Raw genomic sequence first — 24,059 nt, forward strand, 5'->3', positions numbered from 1 at the left:
CTCCCTCACTATCCCCTAAAATGTTTTTCTATCAGAAATCCCAATGAAAGGTTGATGCCTTTCATTTATTTATTCTTCTCAAAAGGAGCCCATGGTACTTCACTTCCTTTAAAACTGGAAGATAATATTAGATTGGCCCATGGGATGCATATTAAAAAACGTGAGATTGAGCCTTCAGCAGTGTATTTGTACTCGGCAAAGAGATCTTTTTTAAATGATATAAAGTGTCCCAAAAGTTTCATTAGAGGTGAAACTATCGTAAGGTTGCCATTATTGCTTGGGTGAAGAGAAACTTTGCTGGAGACATAGGAATGGTTATCCACCCTTTTTGCCCTCGTTGCTCAAGTGGTGTGATATCTTACAAATAAAAGATTCATACCCTCAGAAGAAGGAATGGAAAAAATGAGAAAGAATAACAAACAAATAAATTGTGCAGATCATACCTGATGTCTTTAATGGTTGCCCTTTTCAGTGGGTCAACCTGCAGCATGTGCATGAGAAGATTAGCAACTGAGCGGTTCAGATACTCAGGAATATAAAATACACCACCGCGGATCTTTTTGAACAGTGTTGGCACATGCTCATCATCAAAAGGCAGCGTCCCACACAATAAGGCATAAAGAATCACACCACAACTCCAGATGTCTACCTCTGGGCCTGCGTACAACCTGACAAACAAATAAAATGTAAATGTGGCATAATTCTATAATATTTTGTGTATAATTACCAAGCTCGTACACTGAAGGGAATGTAAAATAGGAGGCAGTACAAAAACTAGTTTGGTGCTAAAGATGCAGCTTTATATTTTTCCACAAAACTTGATCATTTAGGATTGCTGAGAGAACAAAAGAATGGGAAAAATAACAAAAGAATAGAGAGAAAGTACAATAACCAGTTCGCTCCAGTTGAAGTGTTTACAGTATTGCATTGCATTAGTCAGACTCTGGAAGATGCTGAAAATGAGATGTCAAGCAATTAACAGATTAGCATTTACAAAACGTGAAAATGGAAGGCATGAACTGCACAACTATATAAATTAATGAAAATTACCTTTATTTTTACACGTAACACAAGAAGATTCCCTAGAAATGAATGGGAGAAAATGTTGGCTGTCAAAAAAAACCATTATTGAAATAAACTGTGTTCCGAGGTGTTGAAGACAATGTTAATAGCTACTCTAGTAAAACTAATCTATTTTGCTTCAGTTACAGGTACTCTATTAGTTTATAATCCTGAGTTCTGATAATTTAGACAAAGGCTGGTTGACCATAATACTCAGCATGTCAGTCACATTTCTAAATTTAAAAACTGAAAAATCCTGACTTTGAATATATAAAGTGTACAATAATTAGCATAATGGTTTCAAGCTGAGGTAACTTAAAATCTGATTTCCCAGTTATATATCAATGCTATTCCAGTTTTGCCTCTTCTCAGCCTTGGGGCTAAGATGACCATGAGGTCAGGTGTAACGCCTAGATCTGGTATGTCTCTCTTATGGGGACCATGAATTGGATTCAATTTGAATTGTTTTCTGTAGCAAGCAAAGAGCTGGATTCGGGGTTTGCCCCTGTCCACACTCTGAGCTCTGGCTTTGTAAGTCTGATAAAGTAATAAAAATAAATTTAAAAAATAAAGCTCTGCTCTGGGAATCTATTTCTTTGTACATTTCCTCAACAAAATTCATCATGGAGGACATTCAAGTAAGATGCATACAAGTGGAGCGAAATACAGCTGTAAATAGAGCTACAGTAGTCCCCCTTTATAACGCGGGTGTTGGGGTCCAAGACCCCCACCCGCGTTGTAACCGAGCCGCGGATATCCACGATGGGGGTTTTAAATTTATTTAAAAATCTATGCTAGCGCTTCCCATTGTGAGTCTACGGGGGCGGGGGGGAAGAGGTCAGACCCCCGTAGACTCACAATGGGAAGCGCTAGCATAGATTTTAAATAAATTTAAAACCCCCATCATGGATCCAATTAAAATTTCAGCGCCGGCTCACTTTGATCCGGAGAGAAGCTGCTCTCAGTGAAATAATCAGCCGGCCGCTGAAATTGACACTGCCCGCTGCTCTCATCCCCTCCAATCCAACTTTTAAGTTTTAATGTTTTCTGATTGGAGGGAGAGAGCAGCCGGCAGTGTCAATTTCTTTTTTTTTCCTCCGGCTCGCCCCTCTCCCCCCACATCCTCCACTAGACCCCTCTCCCCCCACACCCTCCGGCTCGCCCTCTCTCCCCCCCCCCAACACCCTCCGGCTCGCCCCCTCTCCCCCCCCAACACCCTCCGGCTCGCCCCCTCTCCCCCCACACCCTCCGGTTCGCCCCCACATCCTCCAACTAGACCCCTCTCCCCCCCACATCCTCCGGCTCGCCCCCTCTCCCCCACACCCACTGGGCTCTGTCCCCTCCTCTCCCCCAACACCCCCTGGGCTCTGTCTCCTCCTCCCCCCCCCCCCCCCCCCCCACAACCCCCTCCGGCTCGCCCCCTCCCCCCCCCCCTCTCCTCCCCCGTCCCCCAACACCCGCAGGGCCCTCCTCTCTCCCCCAACACCCGCAGGGGGGTCTCCCCCACACCCGCAGGGGGGTCTCCCCCACACCCGCAGGGGGGGGGTCTCCCCCACACCCGCAGGGGGGGGGTCTCCCCCACACCCGCAGGGGGGGTCTCCCCCACACCCGCAGGGGGGGTCTCCCCCACACCCCCCCCCCCTCCTCTCCCCCCCAACACCCGCCCCCCCCCTCCTCTCCCCCCCCAACACCCGCCCCCCCCTCCTCTCCCCCCCCCAACAACCCGCCCCCCCTCCTCTCCCTCCCCCAACACCCGCCCCCCCTCCTCTCTCCCCCCCAACACCCGCCCCCCTCCTCCCCCCCCCAACACCCGCCCCCCCCCTCCAACACCCGCCCTCCCTCCTCTCCACCTCCAACACCCCGCCCCCCCTCCTCTCCCCCCCCCCAACACCCGCCCCCCCTCCTCTCCCCCCCAACACCCGCCCCCCCTCCTCTCCCCCCCCCCAACACCCGCCCCCCTCCTCTCCCCCCCCAACACCCGCCCCCCTCCTCCCCCCCCCTCCAACACCCGCCCTCCCTCCTCTCCACCTCCAACACCCCGCCCCCCCTCCTCTCCCCCCCCAACACCCGCCCCCCCTCCTCTCCCCCCAACACCCGCCCCCCCTCCTCTCCCCCCAACACCCGCCCCCCCTCCTCTCCCCCCCAACACCCGCCCCCCCTCCTCTCCCCCCAACACCCGCCCCCCCCCTCTCCCCCCCAACACCCGCCCCCCCTCTCTCCCCCCCCAACACCCGCCCCCCCTCCTCTCCCCCCCAACACCCGCCCCCCCTCCTCTCCCCCCCAACACCCGCCCCCCTCCTCTCCCCCCCAACACCCGCCCCCCCCTCCTCTCCCCCAACACCCGCCCCCCCTCTTCTCCCCCCCAACACCCGCCCCCCCTCTTCTCCCCCCCAACACCCGCCCCCCCCCCCTTCTCCTCCCCCACCAACACCCGCCCCCCCTCTTCTCCCCCCCCCCCACCCCCCGCCCCCCCCTCTCCCCCCCCCCCAACACCCGCCCCCCCTCTTCTCCCCCCCCAACACCCGCCCCCCCTCTTCTCCCCCCCCCAACACCCGCCCCCCCCCTCGGCAGTGTCAATTTCAGCGGCCAGCTGATTGTTTCAGTGAGAGCAGCTTCCCTCTCTGGATCAAAGTGAGCCGGCCGCTGAAATTGACACTGCCCGCTGCTCTCTCCCTCCAATCCAACTTTTAAGTTTTAATGTTTCTGATTGGAGGGAGAGAGCAGCCGGCAGTGTCAATTTCAGCTGACGGCTCACTTTGATCCGGAGAGGGAAACTGCTCTCTCACTGAAACAATCAGCTGGCCGCTGAAATTGACACTGCCGGCTGCTCTCGCCCTCCAATCAGAAACATTAAAACTTAAAAGTTGGATTGGAGGGAGAGAGCAGCGGGCAGTGTCAATTTCAGCTGCCGGCTGATTATTTCAGTGAGAGCAGCTTCCCTCTCCGGAGCCGGCCGCTGAAATTGACACAACTGACAGTTGGGGTCCATCAGCCCCCCCGCGGTATATCGCGAACCGCGGTATTGCGGAGCGCGGTATAACGGGGGACTACTGTAGTATCAATTTTAAAACAATTTAAATGAAAGGAAAATAAGGGTATGATAGTGTGTGGGTTATGCTACTGAACTAGTCATACAGAGTCCTGGTCAAATCATCCAGAGAATGCAAGTCACACCCCACAATGGTAGTTTGAGAATTTGGGCTGTGAAACTGTCTGATTGTCTTAAGAACAGTTCTCTTTTGAGGAGAGAAACCTGCCATCCTTCCACAATATTGACATGCATGCACATGGCACTGAATTTCTGGCATTAATGAAGATTAAGATTGAGGGGAGGTAGAGGGAGGAAAGAATGCAATACTTTCAATTCAAAGTGCCATGCCCTGAAAAAGATTTTAAAATTGACTATTGGTTCGTCTTTTCTGCAAAATAAAATTCAATTTATTCTTAGGTTTGAAATAGCATTGGTATATAACTGGCAAATCAGATTCTGCAAATAACTGTTTTAACAACTGTAATGTGATTATACTGTGTGCCATCTCCTCCCCGCAAGTTACCAAACCTGGCAATTTAACCAAAGAGCACCACCATTTTGCTTTCAATTCTATTTTTATAAAATAGCAATTGCCACCTAGTCACTGAAACAATGAATCGTAGTGAGGATCTACAGTAACTTTAATGTTGGAAAGATTTCTGGAAAACTGTCCTTCACATTCCATTTTGCATTTGCTATACTTGATATATGATAACATTTACAATCACCACAAAATAAAAACGATAAATACTGAAATGGCTTCACTATCCCATAATCCATGGCCGGGATTCTCCGAAATCCCGAGCAAGTGTTGACGCCGACGTAAACACCAGAGTGGCCCAGCAATTCAGCGGTCTTCAGGGGGCTAGCATGGCGCCAGAGTAGCACTCTGACGCCGAAAGGCAGCCCTGTACGGCCGGCGCGGATCTGCGCATGCGTGCGAAAGTTGTCTCCACACCGGCGCATGGTTGCCGTCTCCGCACCGGTGAGGAGCAACATGTCGGAGACCTACAGCGGGCCCGCGCGGAAGGAGGTAGGCCCCCCCCCCCCAAGATCGTGGGCGCCTGCCAATCGGAAGCCCCTGATCGCAGGACTGGACCCCATGGACCCCCCCCCCCCCCCGAGTCAGATCCCCCCGCCCCCCCCACCAGGACGTCCACTGCGGCCGCGGGTCCGAGCTCCCGCCGGGTGCTACCAGGTTGGAGCCGCGGCAGCGGGACTCGGCAGTAGTTCGGCCGGCCGCCCGTGGAGAATCGCCGTGGCGACTGCGGGGGCACGATTGGCGCCGATTCTCCGGTCGCAAAATATCAGTAAAGATTCTTATTTTAAAGATCATATGAATATAATCTGTATGTGTGCATTATTACAATAAAAGTAACAATGCACACATACAGATTATATTCATATGATCTTTGAAATAGGAATCGTTACTGATATTTTGCTTTATTGTTATAATTGGCGTTCCAAATGATAATGAATTAAAAATCCAATTTTGAAATCATGGTGACGGGGCTAGCACTCAAATTATGCTTTAAAAGGTTGCAATTTTATTCTGTTGATTTTACACTTGTACTTTTTTCCTGTTTATTAACCTGCCATAGAATCAGCAGTTGCAAATAAATAGGTCAAATTGTTCATATACCAATAATGGATTCTTGAAAAAATTAATACTACTAACTCCCTCAAAAAATAATTTTCTGCTTCTAAAGCTAGTTAAAGCAACAAAAATTATCTGAATAAACTACAACACAAGACACTCTTACTTGGGCTCCAAGAAAAGAATGTAAATAGACTTCCGGTGGCGGCGGGCAGGAAGCGGCCGCGCAACGGAGGGCTCCCGATCGAGAACGGCATTTTCGGGGCTTTAAGCCCGGCCCCAAGGTCCATGGAGGAGTGAAAGACACGGAGAAGGCGGAGAGGAGGCACAGCAGAGGAAGATGTCACGGGTTGGTAAGAAAGCGGCCGTTAAAAAAACAGCTAAGGGCCCGTCGGGGAGAGGAGTGGTCACCACGGGATCACCAGGAAAAAAGGAGGCTGGAGCACCAGGAGAGGCCTCATTGCTGAAGGCTGAAGAAATAACTAAGGTAATGGCTGCAGAAGTCGAAAGGCAGTTTACAAAACACCTGGAGGCGATGAGGAAGGAGATGAAGGAGGTTTTGAGTCTGCTGGTGGAGGAGGAGATTTCCTCGGTGACGATGGCGGTGGCGAGTGCAGTGGCGGAGGTGCGGGCTGAAGGTAGTGGAGGATACGGTGGCGCAGCACGGTGATCAACTTGCTTCGATGGGGAAGGAGATGCGGAAGGTGATGCAGGTGAACAGGGATCTGCAAGGAAAATTGGAAGACCTGGAAAGCAGGTCCAGGCGACAGAATTTGAGGATTGTGGGGCTGCCCGAAGGAGTTGAAGGGCCGAGGCCGACTGAGTATTTTGCCGCTGTGCTGGCGAAGCTATTGGGGGAGGGGGAGGATCCCTCCCGATACAAGCTGGAGCGGGCTCATCGGTTAGGGAGGTCTGTACCGAAGGCGGGTGAGCCACCAAGAGTAGTGATCTTGTGTTTCCGTAGGTACTGTGTGAAGGAGGTCCTGTGCTGGTCCAAGCAAAAGCAGGTGGTGCAGTGGGCTGGAGCTGGTATACGTGTATACCAAGACTTTACGGCGGAACTGGCGAGGAGGCAGGCTGCGTTCAACCAGGTGAAGAGGGAACTGTACATCAGCAAGGTGCAGTGCGACATTGTATATCCAGCGAAGCTGAGGGTAACTTATAAGCTCAAGTACTTTTATTTTGCAACGGCGAGAGCAGCTGAGGAGTTTATGAAGGCAGAAGGACTGTGGCAGAACTGATAAATTGAGATATGGCCATGTGCCGATGTAACCTCAGGACTGTATTTTCTTTTTTGTCTTTTTTTGTTTCACTGCGTGCGGGTGTATGGGCTGAAGGGGCCAATGTTGTCTATATTTGGACAAGGGAAGTGATGGGACTTGCACTAGAAGTGAGGGCTCTTTGGGGCATAGGTGGATTTGCGGGGTGTGTGTGCTAAAAGGGGATTTCTGGGTTTTCCTAGGGCCGGGCAAGAGGGAAAGGGACCCAGGAGGGGGCCTCCGTGCTGGCCGGTTTAAACTGGTCAGTGAACGGGCGTGAGGTGGGGGGAGAGGCTGCGGCCATCGGAGCCTGGCAGAACAGGGTCCGAGTGGTCTACGCGGGGTGGAAAGTTGGGGAGAAGGAACAGAGGTTAGGGGGAGGAGTTTACAAGAGGCAGTGGGTGGGAGGAGCTGGAGGGGAGGGTTTACAACTCTTGGGTATCACATACGGTACTCTTTCAGAGGTTGGACGGCGTGGAGTATGGGGAGGGGGGTTTCCAGGGTGACCATGGACCGGAGGGGGGGGGGGGGGGGTGGACTCTAGAGTGACCATGGACGGTCCCGGACTCCTTTTTCTTTTTCTCTTTGTTTTTTGTTTCCACCGTGGAAGGGTTTGTTTCATCGGATGCACATATTGACAGGTACGCTGTTGTTTGGGGTGGTGGGAGGATGGGATCGTTGTTATTGTTAAGGGGATTGACTTTGTCTTTGTTACCGTTTACTGTGTGGGGGTGGGGGGTGAATATTGGAGGAAAATGTGAAAATGGAGAATAAAACATTTTTTTAAAAAAGAATGTAAATGGAACAAAGTGAAATTAAAAATCAGGTCTATCAATCAGTACTTTCCCTGACTTACTGATTAAACTACGTACTCTGCAAAGGAGTGAACCTCTTCTCCTCTGTCCTGTTCCTCCAAGGAACATAACAACAGGAATCAGTCATTCGGCCATATGAGCCTACTACACCAGGCAAATAGAGCACAGCTGATCATCTACCTCAACACTGTCCCAAGCAACCCCACGTGCCTTGCTGTCTTCAGTGTCCAGAAATCTGTTAATTTCTGCTTTGAACATGCCCAATGATTGAGCTTCCACAGCCCTCTGAGGTACAAAATTCCAAAGATTCACCACCCTTTGAGTGAAGGAATTCCTCCTCATCTCAGTCTTATTCTGAGACTGTGTTCCCTGGTTCACCTCTCACAACATTTCTTTCTTTCATTCCATTCACCTGAGCTGTTGCACTGAGTTTACACAGTATCTATGAGCATGAGGATACACAATCAGGAAGGAAATTCTCACTGCAGGCCGTTAATAAATTAGGCAAATTAAAACGCTCCTAAAATAATCAGCATCATGTCAAGTAAATTTCTATCCATTTAGATGCAGCAGACGATATTTATTTTAAGTGACTCAAGACATGCTGGCCAGAATCTTGGACTATTGCTTTTGTTTTAATGTCCAAATTTACAAAAGGCCTGAAAATTGCCAAAATGGGAATTTGCAAACAAATTAGTAATAAAATATCTCCTAATAGTGTAATAAACGGTACCGAATTTGAATTCTGTCTGGCGATCTCAATCCTAAATCTGTTTGGCACTAGATCACAGCATAAACTTAAAAGTTAGGAATCTCACAGTATCAACCAACTAGAATGTAGGCACTGGAAATATTATAACATTCTTCTGAGATTGAAGGTTCTTGGCCAGAGCTGCCAGAGGCTTGCTCTGCATCTGACGAAGCCGCATCTCTTCTCGGAATATACAGGCACCAGATGTTGAATTCTACAGCATTTTCTCCATCGAAAAAGTATATTCATTCAAGATGTTTCAAGAATGAAGCAAGGACATAAGTGTTAAAAAGGTTATACGGGAAAATAATCTTTCGGCATTTTGACTGTAGAGGTAAACACATACAGGAAGACAAAGGAACATTCCGGGAATTGTTTCTGGACAGAAAATCAACAAAATCTCAAGAGACCACTGAAGCTAAAGGAAATGCTTAGATTGAACACAAAAAAAGACAAGACAGATCTCACCTGCCCGAGATAACCTCTGGAGCTGCATAGTTTGGTGAACCACAGCTAGTGCGTAAAAACTCCCCATCAGCCATCATGTTAGACAGCCCTACAATGAAAAAAGGTTACATGAGAGAGTGTGGACCATGCATCAGTTGAGTCATTTAGATTTATCTTTTATCTATTCATACTCCTTTAAATTGTACAGTGATCATGAATTCTTCATAATGAATGTTTAAAAAGTCAGTCGTAACTGAAAATGCAAATAGTGTTTGTCACCTGTTTACTCCTATTTATCACTTTTGCATTTTTTCTTTTTCTACCTCCACCATATCTCAAATATAAAATCTCCCAGTAATGAAAAAGGTAGTTAAAATGTCTTAAAAAATGTCCTTTCCCCTTTAGACTCTCAACAACTTTCTCCAACTAAATCAATCGTTATTTACACTTCAAAGCAGAAGCATTATCTCCATTCTTAGGTGCCAAAACTCAATTTCGGAAAACATTTTCTTACGTAGTGATAATCTTACTATTTTCCCTCTCCACACTTTATAATGCAGCCATCATCCTTCTCTAATTTCCTCCCACTCTCTCGAATCTCCTCCCAACTCGGTTATTCCCAGTAAAATCATTCTTGAATAAAATTTACTTTGTTCATCTATTTAAGTTGGATTTTTAGAGTCGCGGCTAGGAGGGGTCCTAGCCTTGGGGGGGGGGGGGTGGGGGGGGGGGGGGGGGGGGGGGGGGGGGGGGGGGGGAGATACCGGGTTGCTGCTGGATTGGCCAGGGAGAAGTTGGTGTGGGTCGGGTTGAGGTTCTATCGCCGCGGGAAACGGGCCGAATGGGTGATGGCCAGGGGCGAGCAGTCGATGGGCTATGGCTAGTCGATGGGGTGGGGGGGGGCGGGGTGCCCCCTGATCCGGCTGATAACGTGGAACGTGAGGGGGTTGAATGGGCCGGTTAAGCGGGCCCGGGTGTTTTCGCATCTGAAGAGGCTGAAGGCGGACGTGGCCATGCTCCAGGAGACCCACCTGAAGGTGGCGGACCAGGTTCGTCTGAGGATGGGGCAGGTTTTTCACTCAAGGCTCGACTCGAAGAACCGGGGGGTGGCGATCCTGGTGGGGAAGAGGGTGGCGTTTGAGGCGTCTGAGGTTGTGGCTGATAGTGGCGGCAGATATGTGATAGTGAGCGGTAAGCTGCAGGGGGAGAGGGTGGTGTTGGTTAATGTGTACGCCCCAAATTGGGATGATGCTGGTTTCATGAGGCGTATGCCGCATCCGGGCCGCATCCCTGGCCTGGAGGTGGGGGGCCTGATCATGGGGGGGGGACTTCAATACGATGCTGGATCCCCAACTGAATCGTTCCAGTTCAAGGACAGGCAGGAGGCCGGCGGCAGCCAAGGTGTTGAGGGGGTTTATGGACCAGATGGGAGGAGTGGATCCCTGGAGGTTCGGGAGGCCGAGGGCTCTGGAGTACTTTTTTTTCTCCCATGTGCACAGGGTTTATTCCCGTATTGATTTCTTTGTTTTGAGCAGGGGACTGGTCCCGAGGGTGGAGGAGGCCGAGTATTCGGCTATTGCGATTTCGGACCATGCTCCGCATTGGGTGGATCTGGAGATGGGGGGAGATGCGGGACCAGCGCCCGCTTTGGCGTCTGGACGTGGGGTTGTTGGCTGATGAGGAGGTGTGTAGGAGGGTTCGGGGATGTATCGAGAGGTACCTCGAGGTCAATGATACTGGGGAGGTCCAGGTGGGGATGGTGTGCAAGGCTCTGAAGGCAGTGATTAGGGGGAAGCTGATCTCCATCCGAGCCCATAGGGAGAGGGGGAGAGGAGGGAGAGGGAGAGACTGGTGGAGGAGCTGTTGAGTGTGGATAGGAGATACGCGGAGGCCCCGGAGGAGGGATTGCTGGGGGAGCGGCGTAGCATGCAGGCCAACTTTGATTTATTGACCACCAGAAAGGCGGAGACACAGTGGAGGAAGGCGCAGGGAGCGGTCTACGAGTATGGAGAGAAGGCGAGCAGGATGCTGGCGCACCAGCTTCGTAAGCGGGACGCGGCTAGGGAGATTGGTGGAGTGAAGGATGGGAATAGATGGGAATGTGGTGCGGCAGGGGGCAGAGGTCAATGAGGTCTTTAGGGACTTCTATAGGAAACTGTACCGGTCGGAGCCGCCGGCGGTGGGAGGGGGAATGGAGAGTTTTTTGGACAGGCTCCGATTTCCATGGGTGCAGGAGGAGCAGGTGGAGGGACTGGGGGTGTCGATCGAGTTGGAGGAGCTGGTCAGTGGGATTGGCCACATGCAGTCGGGGTAGGCGCCGGGACCGGATGGCATTCTGGGATTTGTTTGGGCGCACGGGACTCAGAGGGTAAGAAGGGTCTTTTTGGAGCGGGGCAGGGATAGAGGGGGGCTGGCGCTGCCCAACCTCTCTGGGTACTATTGGGCGGCTAACGTCTCGATGGTACATAAGTGGGTAATGGATGGGATGGGGACAGCATGGAAACTGATAGAGATGACATCCTGTGGAGGCACGAGCCTGAAGACACTGGTAGCTGCGCCGCTGCCGCTCCCTCCAACGAGGTACACTACGAGCCCGGTGGTGGCGGCTACCCTCACTGGTGGAGATCAACCATTCTCTGTGAGAATTAACTCTCTCGCCATAATGTGACAGTTTCAAATATACCAATTGCATAACGCTTCATTCACAACCCCCATCTCCCAAATCAAAAGGCGTTATGGATCATTAGACAGGATTCAGTTCTGGTTAACATAATATAGATTGTCACATGTTTTTCTTCAGTAGAATATTAAAACAATATTATAGCAGTTATTTGAACTACCGTCACGTATCCTGCGATCTCGCGTATCATGCGACCCCTAAATTTTCGTCCCCAAAACATGATTTTATCATATATCTTATGTATCATGCGAGTCACTTTTTTGAGATACCAGATGACACCAGGCTAGGCTTTCCGCTGTAAACAACCGAATGAGAAACAGCTGTTTTGCTGTTTCTAATCACGATAATAAGTTACCTAACACGTAACAAGTACCGTAACACATAACAACAATCGAATACATTCTACCCTTAGCCACTATGGAGAAAAGATCTGCGAAGCAATATACTGTCAAATTGAAGCTGCAAGTTGTTGCCGAAGCGGAACAAAGCAACAACGTTAAAGCTGCAAAGCTGTTTGGTGTCGGAGAAAGCTGTGTCCGAAACTGGAGAAAACAAAAAGAAAAATTGAAGGAAACTACTTCCTATAAATGCGCAAATCGCGGGTCGAAATGTCATTGGCCACAGTTAGAAGATAATGTATCAAAGTGGGTTTCCGAAAATCGAGAAAATGGTTATATTATAACACTGTCTAAAATAAGACTTTATGCTTTACGAGAAGCAAGAAAAATGGGCATTCGTGTGTTTACTGCAAGTCCCGGATGGTGTACGCGGTTCATGAAAAGACATGACTTTGTGTTAAGAAGAAAAACAAAAATTGCACAGAAACTCCCAAAAGAATTAGAAGAAAAAGTGACTAGTTTTCAAACATTTGTAATCAAACATCGCAAAGCTAACAGCTATAAGTTATCGTGCATTGGAAACATGGATGAGACAACCGTGAATTTTGATATGCCATCAAACTCAACCGTTAATAAAGTCGGCGAGAAAAGTATTTTTATCAAAACTACAGGGCATGAAAAGACACATTTTACGGTTGTACTAACGTGTATGGCAGATGGGACGAAACTTCCTCCAATGGTTATCTTTAAACGGAAATTAATGCCCAAACTAAAACTTCCAAATGGTATCATTGTCCATGTCCATGAAAAAGGATGGATGAACGATAATGGCTGCAAGTTTTGGCTGAAGAGAGTTTGGGAATCAAGAGCAGGTGGTTTACGACGCCAAAAAAGTTTACTTGTGTGGGATATGTTTAGGTCACATCGAGTGGATTCTGTTGTGAAAGCTGTTCGCGAATCGAACACCAATATAGCAATCGTTCCAGCTGGCTTGACTAGCGTCGTTCAGCCACTTGACGTATCAATTAATAAGCCATTTAAAGACAATATAAGAAAGAAATGGAATGACTGGATGATGGAAGGAGATAAATCATTTACGAAGGGAGGGAATATGAAGGCTCCTGATTTGCCTCTACTGTGTTTGTGGGTAAAAGAAGCATGGGCTGAGATAGATGGAGATTTGATTGTTAAAGCATTTTAAAAATGTGGAATAGCAAATGCTTTGGATGGAAGTGAAGATGATGCTTTATTCGAAGATGCAGGAGAAGAGGATGAAAATATTGAAGACCTGGAAGATGATCAGTATGACGACTGCCTCGATGAAGAAGAATTCCAAGCTTTATTTGATGATGACACTGATAACAATGAAAGCTTAGTTTACCTGTAATAGTTTGTTTTAATAGTGTTTTTATTTTATAAAATGTTAATTAACCTACATATGTATTCCTGTTTTATATTTCATAAATATAATAGTTTCATTAACTACTGGGTACTATTTGACTTACCGTAAATGGATAACGGTCTGCTTAACAGCCCAACAGCCTAATCTTGGCCAGCACTTCACACCCGCAAATTTTGTATCTCGCGTATCATGCGACCCCCCCAAATTTAGGTTACAATTTAGATTTTCAAAAGTCGCATGATACACGAGTATATACGGTACCTAAAATAATCCATATCTGCTGCACTGATCCTATAGAATACTAGTTCTGGAACATATTTTTCATATCTGCAATTGAACTCTTATTTTCTTTTGTGAGCGAAAATATTACTCCACTATAATTTTAACGCTTACGTGAAACAAATTGAGTTCTGTATTTCTGGCAGATTGAGATGCAAACTGTTCTAGTAATTCAGCTTCTCTGGAACACTTAGCTGCAGCCTGACACATTCCTCACATACACCAAGAGTCACGTACCAAAGTCAGCTATCTTGGCATTCATTTGTGCATCAAGGAGAACATTCTCTGGCTTCAAATCACGATGAACCACCATGTGTCTGTGACAATAATCAACAGCTGAAATAATCTGCTGAAAGAGACGGCAAGCTTCTGTATCCTCCACCTACAATAAGAACAGAACATTGGGGATGTCACAATATTACTGTAGAAGGCTCTAAATCTGTTATGTTAATAAATAATCAGAACACAGGAACATCCATACGGAATTTGTAACATGGTGGTTAAATTACTGAACTAGTAAGTTAGAGGTCTGTACTGATGATCCAGTGACACGAGTTAAAATCCCACAATGGTGGCTATGGAGTTTAGATTCAATTGAATAGACAGACGATCCCAGAACAAAAGCTAGCATCAGTAATGATAATTATGACACTACAGGATTGTCAATCACAATGTCCTTTCTTTGCTTTGGGAAAGGAAATCTGTTGACCTTACCCAGTTTGTCTTAAGAGACACCGGAACCGCGGCAATGTGGTTGACTCTTTCCTTTGAGATAGAACATAGAACAGTACAGCACAGAACAGGCCCTTCGGCCCTCGATGCTGTGCTGAGCAATGACCACCCCACTCAAACCCACGTATCCACCTATACCCGCAACCCAACAACCCCCCCTCCCCCCCAACCCCACTTTTTAGGACACTATGGGCAATTTAGCATGGCCAATCCACCTAACCCGCACATCTTTGGACTGTGGGAGGAAACCGGAGCACCCGGAGGAAACCCACGCACACACGGGGAGGACGTGCAGACTCCACACAGACAGTGACCCAGCTGGGAATCGAACCTGGGACCCTGGAGCTGTGAAGCATTTATGCTAACCACCATGCTACCGTGCTGCCCCAGATGGCCCAGCAAACCATTCAGTTGTACCAAACTACTACAACAAAATGTAATAAACTCCCCAAATGCTGGCCTTGCCTCTGATGCCTACATGAATACATTTTTTTAAATGTCACTCTGAAATCCACCTCAGAAGTACCAGTCTTCGCTAAATGCCTATTGTCACTTTTGGTTCTTGGCCTGGTCTGTTGATGAGCTGAAGCATCCGCTCTCTCAATGGGAAAGGATAGGGGAGGCCAGAAAAAACAGTAGGGCTAGGCTTCCTGATAGAACTGTATCTCTTACAGGATATTCAAGAACTGAGCATCAATAACACTGACAGCAGGTTGGTTTGTAGCTAGCTGCGGCACAGACAGCGGCAGTTAAAACACAACACCATAGAAATTAAATAAAAGGTGTAGTGGAGTACATGTATATTCAACAATTGGCTTCTGAAACTATGGATGCTAAATTAAAGGATTCAAAATAATAATGCAAAAAACAAGAAAGAAAAGTTTTTCCTTTGTCACGCGAATCAATCTCCCATTAGATCAAATAGCTGTGCAGTATTGCTCTTACCCTTCCATGTTTACAGATGTAATCAAAAAGCTCACCACCTGGCACATACTCCATCACCATGAAGAAGTCTGTTGGAGTGCTGATCACCTGGTACCTGGTAAAGAATAGCATAGTAATTATGGCACTAGTAAATTGTCCCACAATGTACAGATTACACAAACTGGGAATAATCTCTTTAGAACAAAGAGATTAAAGGGAAATTTAACAAGCTATGAAAATTATGATACATTTTGAAAGAGTAAAGAAGGCGAAATTGTTTCCAGCAGGTGAACCTGTAATCAGAGGACAGATCAAGGTAAGTGGAGAAAATTATATTTTTTTCTCAAACAGCAAAGTGTTATGATCTGGAATGCACTGTCTGAAAGGCCAGTGGAAGCAAATTAAATAACAAATGAAAGTAAATATATACTTGTTATCACAGAGAAGTTAGTGTTTAGCACAGATGCATTTAAGGAGAAGCTAAGAAACAGAAGGGCATGTTGATAGGTTTAAAATGCGAGGAGATGCTTGTGAAGTATGAACACCGGGCAGACCTATTGGGCTAAATGTTCCTGTGCTGTAAATATTCCATAATATTACATAATAGTAAAATGTGTAGGGTCATGGGGAAAGATAGGGGAGTGGAACAAATTGGATAGCTCTTTCAAAGAGCTGGCACAAGCACTGTGATTCAAATGGTCTATTTATGTGCTGTAAGATTCTGTGAATTAGTACTGGTTTAACCCTTTTGTGAGGTTACCTTGACACTTGAAAATGGAATGTCAGACAATAGGGACAGTTTTGCAATCAGTGATCAAAACTCTTAAGAATCATTTAATTAAATTTAACAAACCAAGCAACAAGTGTTACTGGGTAGACACCCAGCATGATAGCTCAGCAAGAAAATTAGATTGAAGAGAGCCTGGGGTAAAGCAAAAAGTCAACAATTCCAGGTTTTCTACTTAACCATTAAGTATATGCACCACAAAACAGGCAGACATAAAAATGGGTTGTTTGCAAAATTATATGATGCACAGACCAAGGTACAGAATTGATCTTTACCAGAAGTTGATATACTATAATTTAATGCAAGTTTCTTAAAATATTTGTTTCTATGTTTTGCAATGGGTTTGAAATAAATCTCTACTGTAGCACTGATTTTCTTTCCTTTGAATCTCAAACCACTAATTTTTCGCTCAATCAGTTGTTCAAACTATTTTCCTTAGTTTTCCAATATTTGAGGTCAAGCTAATGGTCCTCTGCTTGCAAGATATGGTCTGTCATACTTGATAATGGATAATACGGTTGCCCACTTTCTGTCTCTTGGAACCTCCCTTATATTAACTGAAGACCTTGAAATAGCTGTTTGTGCATCACACGTTAACTATAAAGTCTAAATATCCTGGGTCACAGCACATCTGTCTCAAGGAATTTATTTGCTGCTTTCCAACCGGCTCAAACCTCGGTTTCAAAGTTTTGGAGCACACATTTATATTTTATTTGATGTTATTTGACATGTTGTTTCTGTCCCTCCAGAAAATAAAAATAGCTGGTCAGGATCATTCCGTGTCTAACTCCACTTTGATCCTTCTTGACTATCTGGTGCAACACGTACTGTGGAGTTATATTTAGAATCTTCTGGTATGTGCCTTTTCAATTCTGTCTGGGCATCCCAATCTCTTTCTTGACTTGCTTCTGTAGAACCCATTAGTCACTCTCACTAAGCTTTCGGACACTTCTCCTGTAATCTCCCTCTTATTTTACCGTTCATGTATTTTAAGTGATTTTCCATTTACTACACTCGAATTTGGGATTTAAGAAAATACTTTAATATTTATTAAATAATTAATATGTGTTCAGAAATGGAACTCCTTTTGTGTCTATGGGCAGAATTTTTCAGATGGCGAGGTTACCTGCCCTGCCAGCCAAGAACGTTGATGGGGAAAGTATCCCCATGATTATGGCAGCCCCACATCAGGAAAGTTCCACCTCAAGAACTGCCAGCTCTTGTGATCTGGCAGTGAGGACAGGAGGGGTTGGCTTGTGAAAGTGGTGCAAGGAGGGGAGACTGGAGATGAGGATGGCAAAGCCTGCAGGAATGAAGCAACCCTGGGGGAAGGGTGGGGGCAACTGATCTGGAAAAGGATGAGCGTGGAGGCCTCCCTCCTTTTCTATCCTAGGCCCAAGCAGGGTAACCTGTCAGGCTATCCCCTGGGAGGTACGTAGTCCTTAAAGGCCTAAACTGGAACAAGAGTAATCTGTCTGGCCTCGCCTGCCTCTGTTCAAATTGCGAACCGGTCACGGAAAGCTGGGTGGGTAGGTAGGCAACTGGAAGGCCGCCAGGGGAATTTTATGTGTGACCCCCTTCAACCCCATCCTAGTATAGCCAATGGGGAATGAAAAACTATTGTATTTAGCTCATGTAGATATCACCAAGATATTACAACAATGGTTAGTCATGTACATCTAATTGAATTGTAACAATTGTTCCCTCCTGCCGGTTAATTCCAAAAAATGTTAGTTACTGAACAGTGATTAGCAAGCCCATATCTTCCTTACCTTAGAACATAGAACATAGAACACTACAGCGCAGTACGGGCCCTTCGGCCCTCGATGTTGCGCCGACCTGTGAAACCATCTGAAGCCTATCTGACCTACACTATTCCATTTTCATCCATATGTCTATCCAGTGACCACTTAAATGCCCTTAAAGTTGGCGAGTCTACTACTGTTGCAGGCAGGGCGTTCCACACCCCTACTACTCTCTGAGTAAAGAAACTGCCTCTGATATCTGTCCTATATCTATCACCCCTCAATTTAAGCTATGTCCCCTCGTGTTGGTCATCACCATCCGAGGAAAAAGATTCTCACTGTCCACCCTATCTAACCCTCTGACTATCTTATATGTCTCTATTAAGTCACCTCTCAGCCTTCTCCTCTCTAACGAAAACAACCTCAATTCCCTGAGCCTTTCCTCGTAAGACCTTCCCTCCATACCAGGCAACATCCTAGTAAATCTCCTCTGAACCCTTTCCAAAGCTTCCACATCCTTCCTATAATGTGGTGACCAGAACTGCACGCAGTACTCCAGGTGCGGCCGCACCAGAGTTATGTACAGCTGCAGCGTGACCTTGTGGTTCCGAAACTCAATCCCCCTGCTTATAAAGGCTAGCACACCATATGCCTTCTTAACAGCCCTATTAACCTGGGTGGCAACTTTCAGGGATTTATGTACCTGGATGCCGAGATCTCTCTGTTCATCTACACTACCAAGAATCTTGCCATTAGCCCAGTACTCTGCATTCCTGTTACTCCTTCCAAAGTGAACCACCTCACACTTTTCCGCATTAAACTCCATCTGCCACCTCTCAGCCCAGCTCTGCAGCTTATCTATGTCCCTCTGTATCCTATAACATCCTTCAGCACTATCCACAACTCCACCGACCTTCGTGTCATCTGCAAATTTACTAACCCATCTTTCTACACCCTCTTCCAGGTCATTTATAAAAATGACAAACAGCAGTGGCCCCAAAACAGATCCTTGCGATACACTACTAGTAACTGAACTCCAGGATGAACATTTGCCATCAACCACCACCCTCTGTCTTCTTTCAGCTAGCCAATTACTAATCCAAACCGCTAAATCACCTTCAATTCCATACTTCCTTATTTTCTGCAATAGCCTACAGTGGGGAACCTTATCAAACGCCTTACTGAAATCCATATACACCACATCAACAGCTTTACCCTGATCCACCTGTTTGGTCATCTTCTCAAAAAACTCAATAAGGTTTGTGAGGCATGACCTACCCTTCACAAAACCGTGTTGAGTATCGCTAATCAACTTGTTCTTTTCAAGATTATAAACCCTATCTCTTATAACCTTTTCCAACATTTTACCCACAACCGAAGTAAGGCTCACAGGCCTATAATTACCAGGGTTGTCTCTACTCCCCTTCTTGAACAAGGGGACAACATTTGCTATCCTCCAGTCTTCCGGCACTATTCCTGTCGACAAAGACGACATAAAGATCAAGGACAAAGGCTCTGCAATCTCCTCCCTGGCTTCCCAGACAATCCTAGGATAAATCCCATCTGGCCCAGGGGACTTATCTATTTTGACATTTTCCAAAATTGCTAACACCTCCTCCTTTTGAACCTCAATTTCATCTAGCCTGGTCGACTGAACCCGAGTGTTCTCCTCGACAACATTGTCTTTCTCCAGTGTAAACACTGATGAAAAATATCCATTTAACGCTTCCCCTATCTCCTCTGATTCCACACACAACTTTCCACTACTATCCTTGATTGGCCCTAATCTTACTCTAGTCATTCTTTTGTTCCTGATATACCTATAGAAAGCCTTAGGGTTTTCCTTGATCCTATCCGCCAACGACTTTTCGTGTCCTCTCCTCGTTCTTCTTAACTGTCCCTTTAGGTCCTTCCTGGCTAACTTGTAACTCTCAAGTGCCCTAACTGAGCCTTCATGTCTCATCCTAACATAAGCCTTCTTCTTCCTCTTGACAAGTGCTTCAACTTCCTTAGTAAACCACGGTTCCCTTGCTCGACAACTTCCTCCCTGCCTGACAGGTACATACTTATCAAGGACATGCAGTAGCTGTTCCTTGAAAAAGCTCCACATTTCGATTGTACTCATCCCCTGCAGTTTCCTTCCCCATCCTATACATCCTAAATCTTGCCGAATAGCATCATAATTGCCTTTCCCCCAGCTATAATTCTTGCCTTGCGGTATATACCTATCCCTGCCCATTGCTAAAGTAAACATAATAGAGTTGTGATCACTATCACCAAAGTGCTCACCTACATCTAAATCTAACACCTGGCCGGGTTCATTACCCAGTACCAAATCCAATGTGGCCTCGCCCCTTGTTGGCCTGTCTACATACTGTGTCAGAAAACCCTCCTGCACACACTGCACAAAAACTGACCCATCTATAGTACTCGAACTATAGTATTTCCAGTCAATATTTGGAAAGTTAAAGTCCCCCATAACAACTACCCTGTTACTCTCGCTCCTGTCGAGAATCATCTTTGCAATCCTTTCCTCTACATCTCTGGAACTATTTGGAGGTCTATAGACAACTCCCAACAGGGTGACCTCTCCTCTACTGTTCCTAACCTCCCTGCGTTTACTTTTTATTCTACAGCTAATAGACAATCACGTCATGCCTCCTCCATGACCTTCACTTTTGGTTCCTTTAACTTATATCAGCTCAGCAATCCAGAGTGGGCCTATCAAAAGTTGTTCTTAAATGTACAGAAAATGTAAACATATCGTCGCCAAACAATTGTATCTACCGGAAGATCAGATCTACACATGGTTACCTAAAACAACAACAATCAGTACCAGCTAGGGACATTTTGGCCAAATGTTGACATCCTACACATACTGGTTGTCTAATACCTCTTAATTTAAAAAAGAAAATCCACTTGAACATGAAATGGAATCAAAATATAGCTTTACTAACAAATCTGGTGGGAAGAGAGCAGAGAATAATCAAGGCCAGCATCACACAAATTATGATTTATGGACAAAAACACAAAAGGGATAGTTAGTGGAAGATTAAGGGACTTTTATAAGCAATTTCATATGATTCCACAAGGGACTCCTGAAATTCTAATTGGACACAGTCTTACGTCATGCTCAAGCAAATAGCTAAGAGGTAGGAGCGACTCTGGTACCGGTGGTGGTGATGTCCATGGAAACGGAGAAAGCATTTGATCGGTGGAGTGTTAGTACTGCTTCGAAGTTTTGGGAAGGTTTGGGTTTGGGCTGAGATTTGTGGCATGGGTGCTGTTGCTGTATGTGGCGCCAAGAGCGAGGGTGAGGACGAATGATGTGAGCTCACAAAGCTTTGACTTACACAGGGGTACGAGGCAGTGGTGCCCGCTGTAGCCGCTGCTGTTTGCGCTGGCCAAAGAGCCATTGCCGATGGCTCTCAGGGCGTCAGCAGAGTGGCAGGGGATAATGAGGGGACAGAGGGAGCATCGGGTGTCGCTCTATGCCGATGACCTCTTGCTGTATGTTTTGGATCCGTTGGAGAGTATGGGAAGGATTATGGGCCTGTTGGGGAGGTTTGGAGGGTTCTCGGGATACAAGCTGAATGTAGGGAAAAGCGAGGTATTCCCGGTGAATGAGCTGGCACAGCGGGCTAATTTAGGGGGGATGCCATTTACGGTAGCGAGGGATAGGTTTAGATACTTGGGGATTCAGGTCGCGAGGGAATGGACAGGGCTCCATAAGTGGAACATAACGAAGCTGGTGGAGGAGGCCAGGGAGGAGTTCAGGGAGCCCAGTGGTGTAGATCCGGAATCAGCTGAGGAGGCATTTTGGGGTGGAAGGGATGTCGGTGCTAACACCGCTGTGCGAGAATCATGCGTTTGAGCCGTGGGAGTGGATAGTGTATACAGGAGGTGGAGGGAAGTGGGGCTGGTCATGTGAGGGAGTTGTATCCGGAGTAAGGGTTCGTCAGTCTGGAGGAGCTAAGGGAGAGGGTAGAGCTGCCGAGGGGTAGTGAGTTCATGTATCTACAGGTTAGGGACTTTGCATGAAAGGTGTGGAAGGGGTTCCCTAGATTGCCGGGATACATCCTGCTGGAGCGACTGCTGCTTCTGGATGTGGAAGGGGAAGGAAGAATTGGGGATAAGTGGCTGGGAGAGCAGGGAGGCGAGAGGGTGGTGAAGATAAAGGAGAAATGGGAAGCGGAGTTGGGAACGGTGATCAACTGGGGACTATGGAGTGAGGCACTGCGAAGGGTAAACGGGACCTCCTCTTGTGCAAGGATGAGCCTAATACAGTTTAAAGTGACGCACAGGGTGCACATGACTCGGGCGAGAATGAGTGGGTTCTTTCAGGGGGTAGCAGATGAGTGTGACAGGTGTGGGTGGGGGCCAGCGAATCACGTGCACATGTATTGGGGCTGTGAAAAATTGGGAAGATTCTGGGCGGGAGTGTTCGCAGTCTTAGCCAGGATAGTGGAGGAGGGAGTGGACCCAGACCCTTTGATGGCAATATTTGGGGTTTCTTGGCTTTCACCTCTCTGATTGCACGGTGACGAATTTTGCTAGAGTGGCGGTTGGTATCGCCATCGGGGGTAGCAGCATGGTTGGGTGACCTGTATGACTGCCTGCGGGGCGGGGGGGAGGGTGGGGGGTGGAAAGAGGTGAAAAATCTGTACAAACTGTACAGTTGATTGTGAAGAATGTTTCCCAGGGTGTTTATTTGCTGTAACCTATTTTGATACAAGTTTGAATAAAATGCGTTACTGAAAAAAAAGTAGGAGCGAAGGAGTAGGATAAAAGTCATGTTTATGGATAAATATGCAATTACATGTGGTGTCGACCTGTAATGATTCCAACTTTTTGTTTAATTTTCCCTTCCTCATAACTACATTTGGGAATAGGGAGTACTATCATCTTTAACGATTACATTACAGTAGGAAGCAAACTGAACTGAAAAGATCAGTAAAATTACAAAACACAGATAAATCAAGTGTTTAACAGTATATCGCACTTTGGACTTTAATCTAAATGAAGTAGCACAAGGTAAAGTACATGAAATCATTCAGAGATACAAATATCAAGTCATTAAAAGCTAGCTGAGATGCAAAAAGAAAAAGACACTGGGTTTCATAATAAAACAATCAAAATATAAAAGGAGGATACATTATAATTACGCATTGGTCAGACTCCATCAGGAATATCAGGCTCAGTTTAAGGTACTCTGCTGAAGGATATACTACCCTTGGAGAAGGTCCAGCCTGAACAGTGGGATCATGAGTTTTGGTTATAATGAAAGACTGGGTAAACTATAATTGTACTCTTTCAATATAGGAATTTAATGGGCGATCGGATTTACATTATGGCCATAAAAAGAATTGACAAGGAATTAGTTTGAATTAGCCAGTTAAAAAGAATTCCAGGAAAAACGTCTTCAAAGGATATCGAGACGATGAAATGTATTGTCCCAGAAGGCCTAATATACAAAGTAATTAGCAGTGTTCAAAAGGAAGAGACTTTTGAGGGAGAACTCTGAATTTCAACTATCCTTTGGTGTAAAAGCTCTTCCTGATTTCAGTCATAAATCGTCTATTTTTTTTAGGTCTCCCCGACAAAAGAAGTTTGAAATACTTCGTGGATCAAGCAATGAATGAACTTTAAACTTAATGGAATAAGCACCAAACTTATACAAAATGGATTCATAATTTTCTTTAAACACCAGTGAATCTGAATTATATCCCTTCAAAGACTACGTTGTTCTTGAGGTGTGATACCCAAAACTGAACACAATATTCCAAATGGTCTCTGACCTCATTTATTACCAGGGTACAACACAATGAATGTCACTCACAGTTTGATAATGTGAGGATGGCGAAAGAGTTTCAAGTTTTGGATTTCCCGTTTGATTTTTCCAACTACATCTAAATTGCGAATCTTTTGCCTGTTCAGGATTTTAACTGCAACTTTATGTCCTGTTAGCTGATGCTCTCCCACTGAACAAAACAACAACAAAAAAAAATCAGCATTTCACTTCAGAGTTGCACCATTTTTTCCCAAGAAAGAGGAGCAGGGGAGGGAAGACTGGAGAGGGGGAGAAGAGGATGGGGGGGGGGGGGGGGGAAAGAGGAAGAAGAGGATGGGGGGGGGGGGGGGAGAGGGAGAAGAGGATGGGGGGGGGGGGAGAGGGAGAAGAGAATGGGGGGGGAGGGAGAATAGGATGGG

The 24,059-nt window shown here is 46.5% G+C and overlaps 1 protein-coding gene across 1 annotated transcript in view; it reads right to left on the minus strand.

Moving 5' to 3' along the window:
• The window catches only part of prkaa2 (protein kinase, AMP-activated, alpha 2 catalytic subunit), a 46,425-nt gene extending 22,601 nt beyond the window's left edge, over positions 1-23,824 (minus strand). Inside the window, exons 1-5 of the mRNA XM_038794371.1 lie at positions 23,689-23,824; positions 15,339-15,432; positions 13,899-14,043; positions 8,984-9,071; positions 444-668 (exon numbers count right to left, since the gene is read on the minus strand). Of these exons, the coding sequence (XP_038650299.1) occupies positions 444-668; positions 8,984-9,071; positions 13,899-14,043; positions 15,339-15,398 (518 nt within the window). The 5' untranslated portion in view covers positions 15,399-15,432; positions 23,689-23,824. The remainder of the gene's footprint in view (positions 1-443; positions 669-8,983; positions 9,072-13,898; positions 14,044-15,338; positions 15,433-23,688) is intronic.
• Between the last annotated feature and the right edge of the window lie 235 nt (positions 23,825-24,059).

This window comes from Scyliorhinus canicula, chromosome 4 (assembly GCF_902713615.1).
Source record: "Scyliorhinus canicula chromosome 4, sScyCan1.1, whole genome shotgun sequence".
In the NCBI taxonomy this organism is placed as follows: Eukaryota; Metazoa; Chordata; class Chondrichthyes; order Carcharhiniformes; family Scyliorhinidae; genus Scyliorhinus; species Scyliorhinus canicula.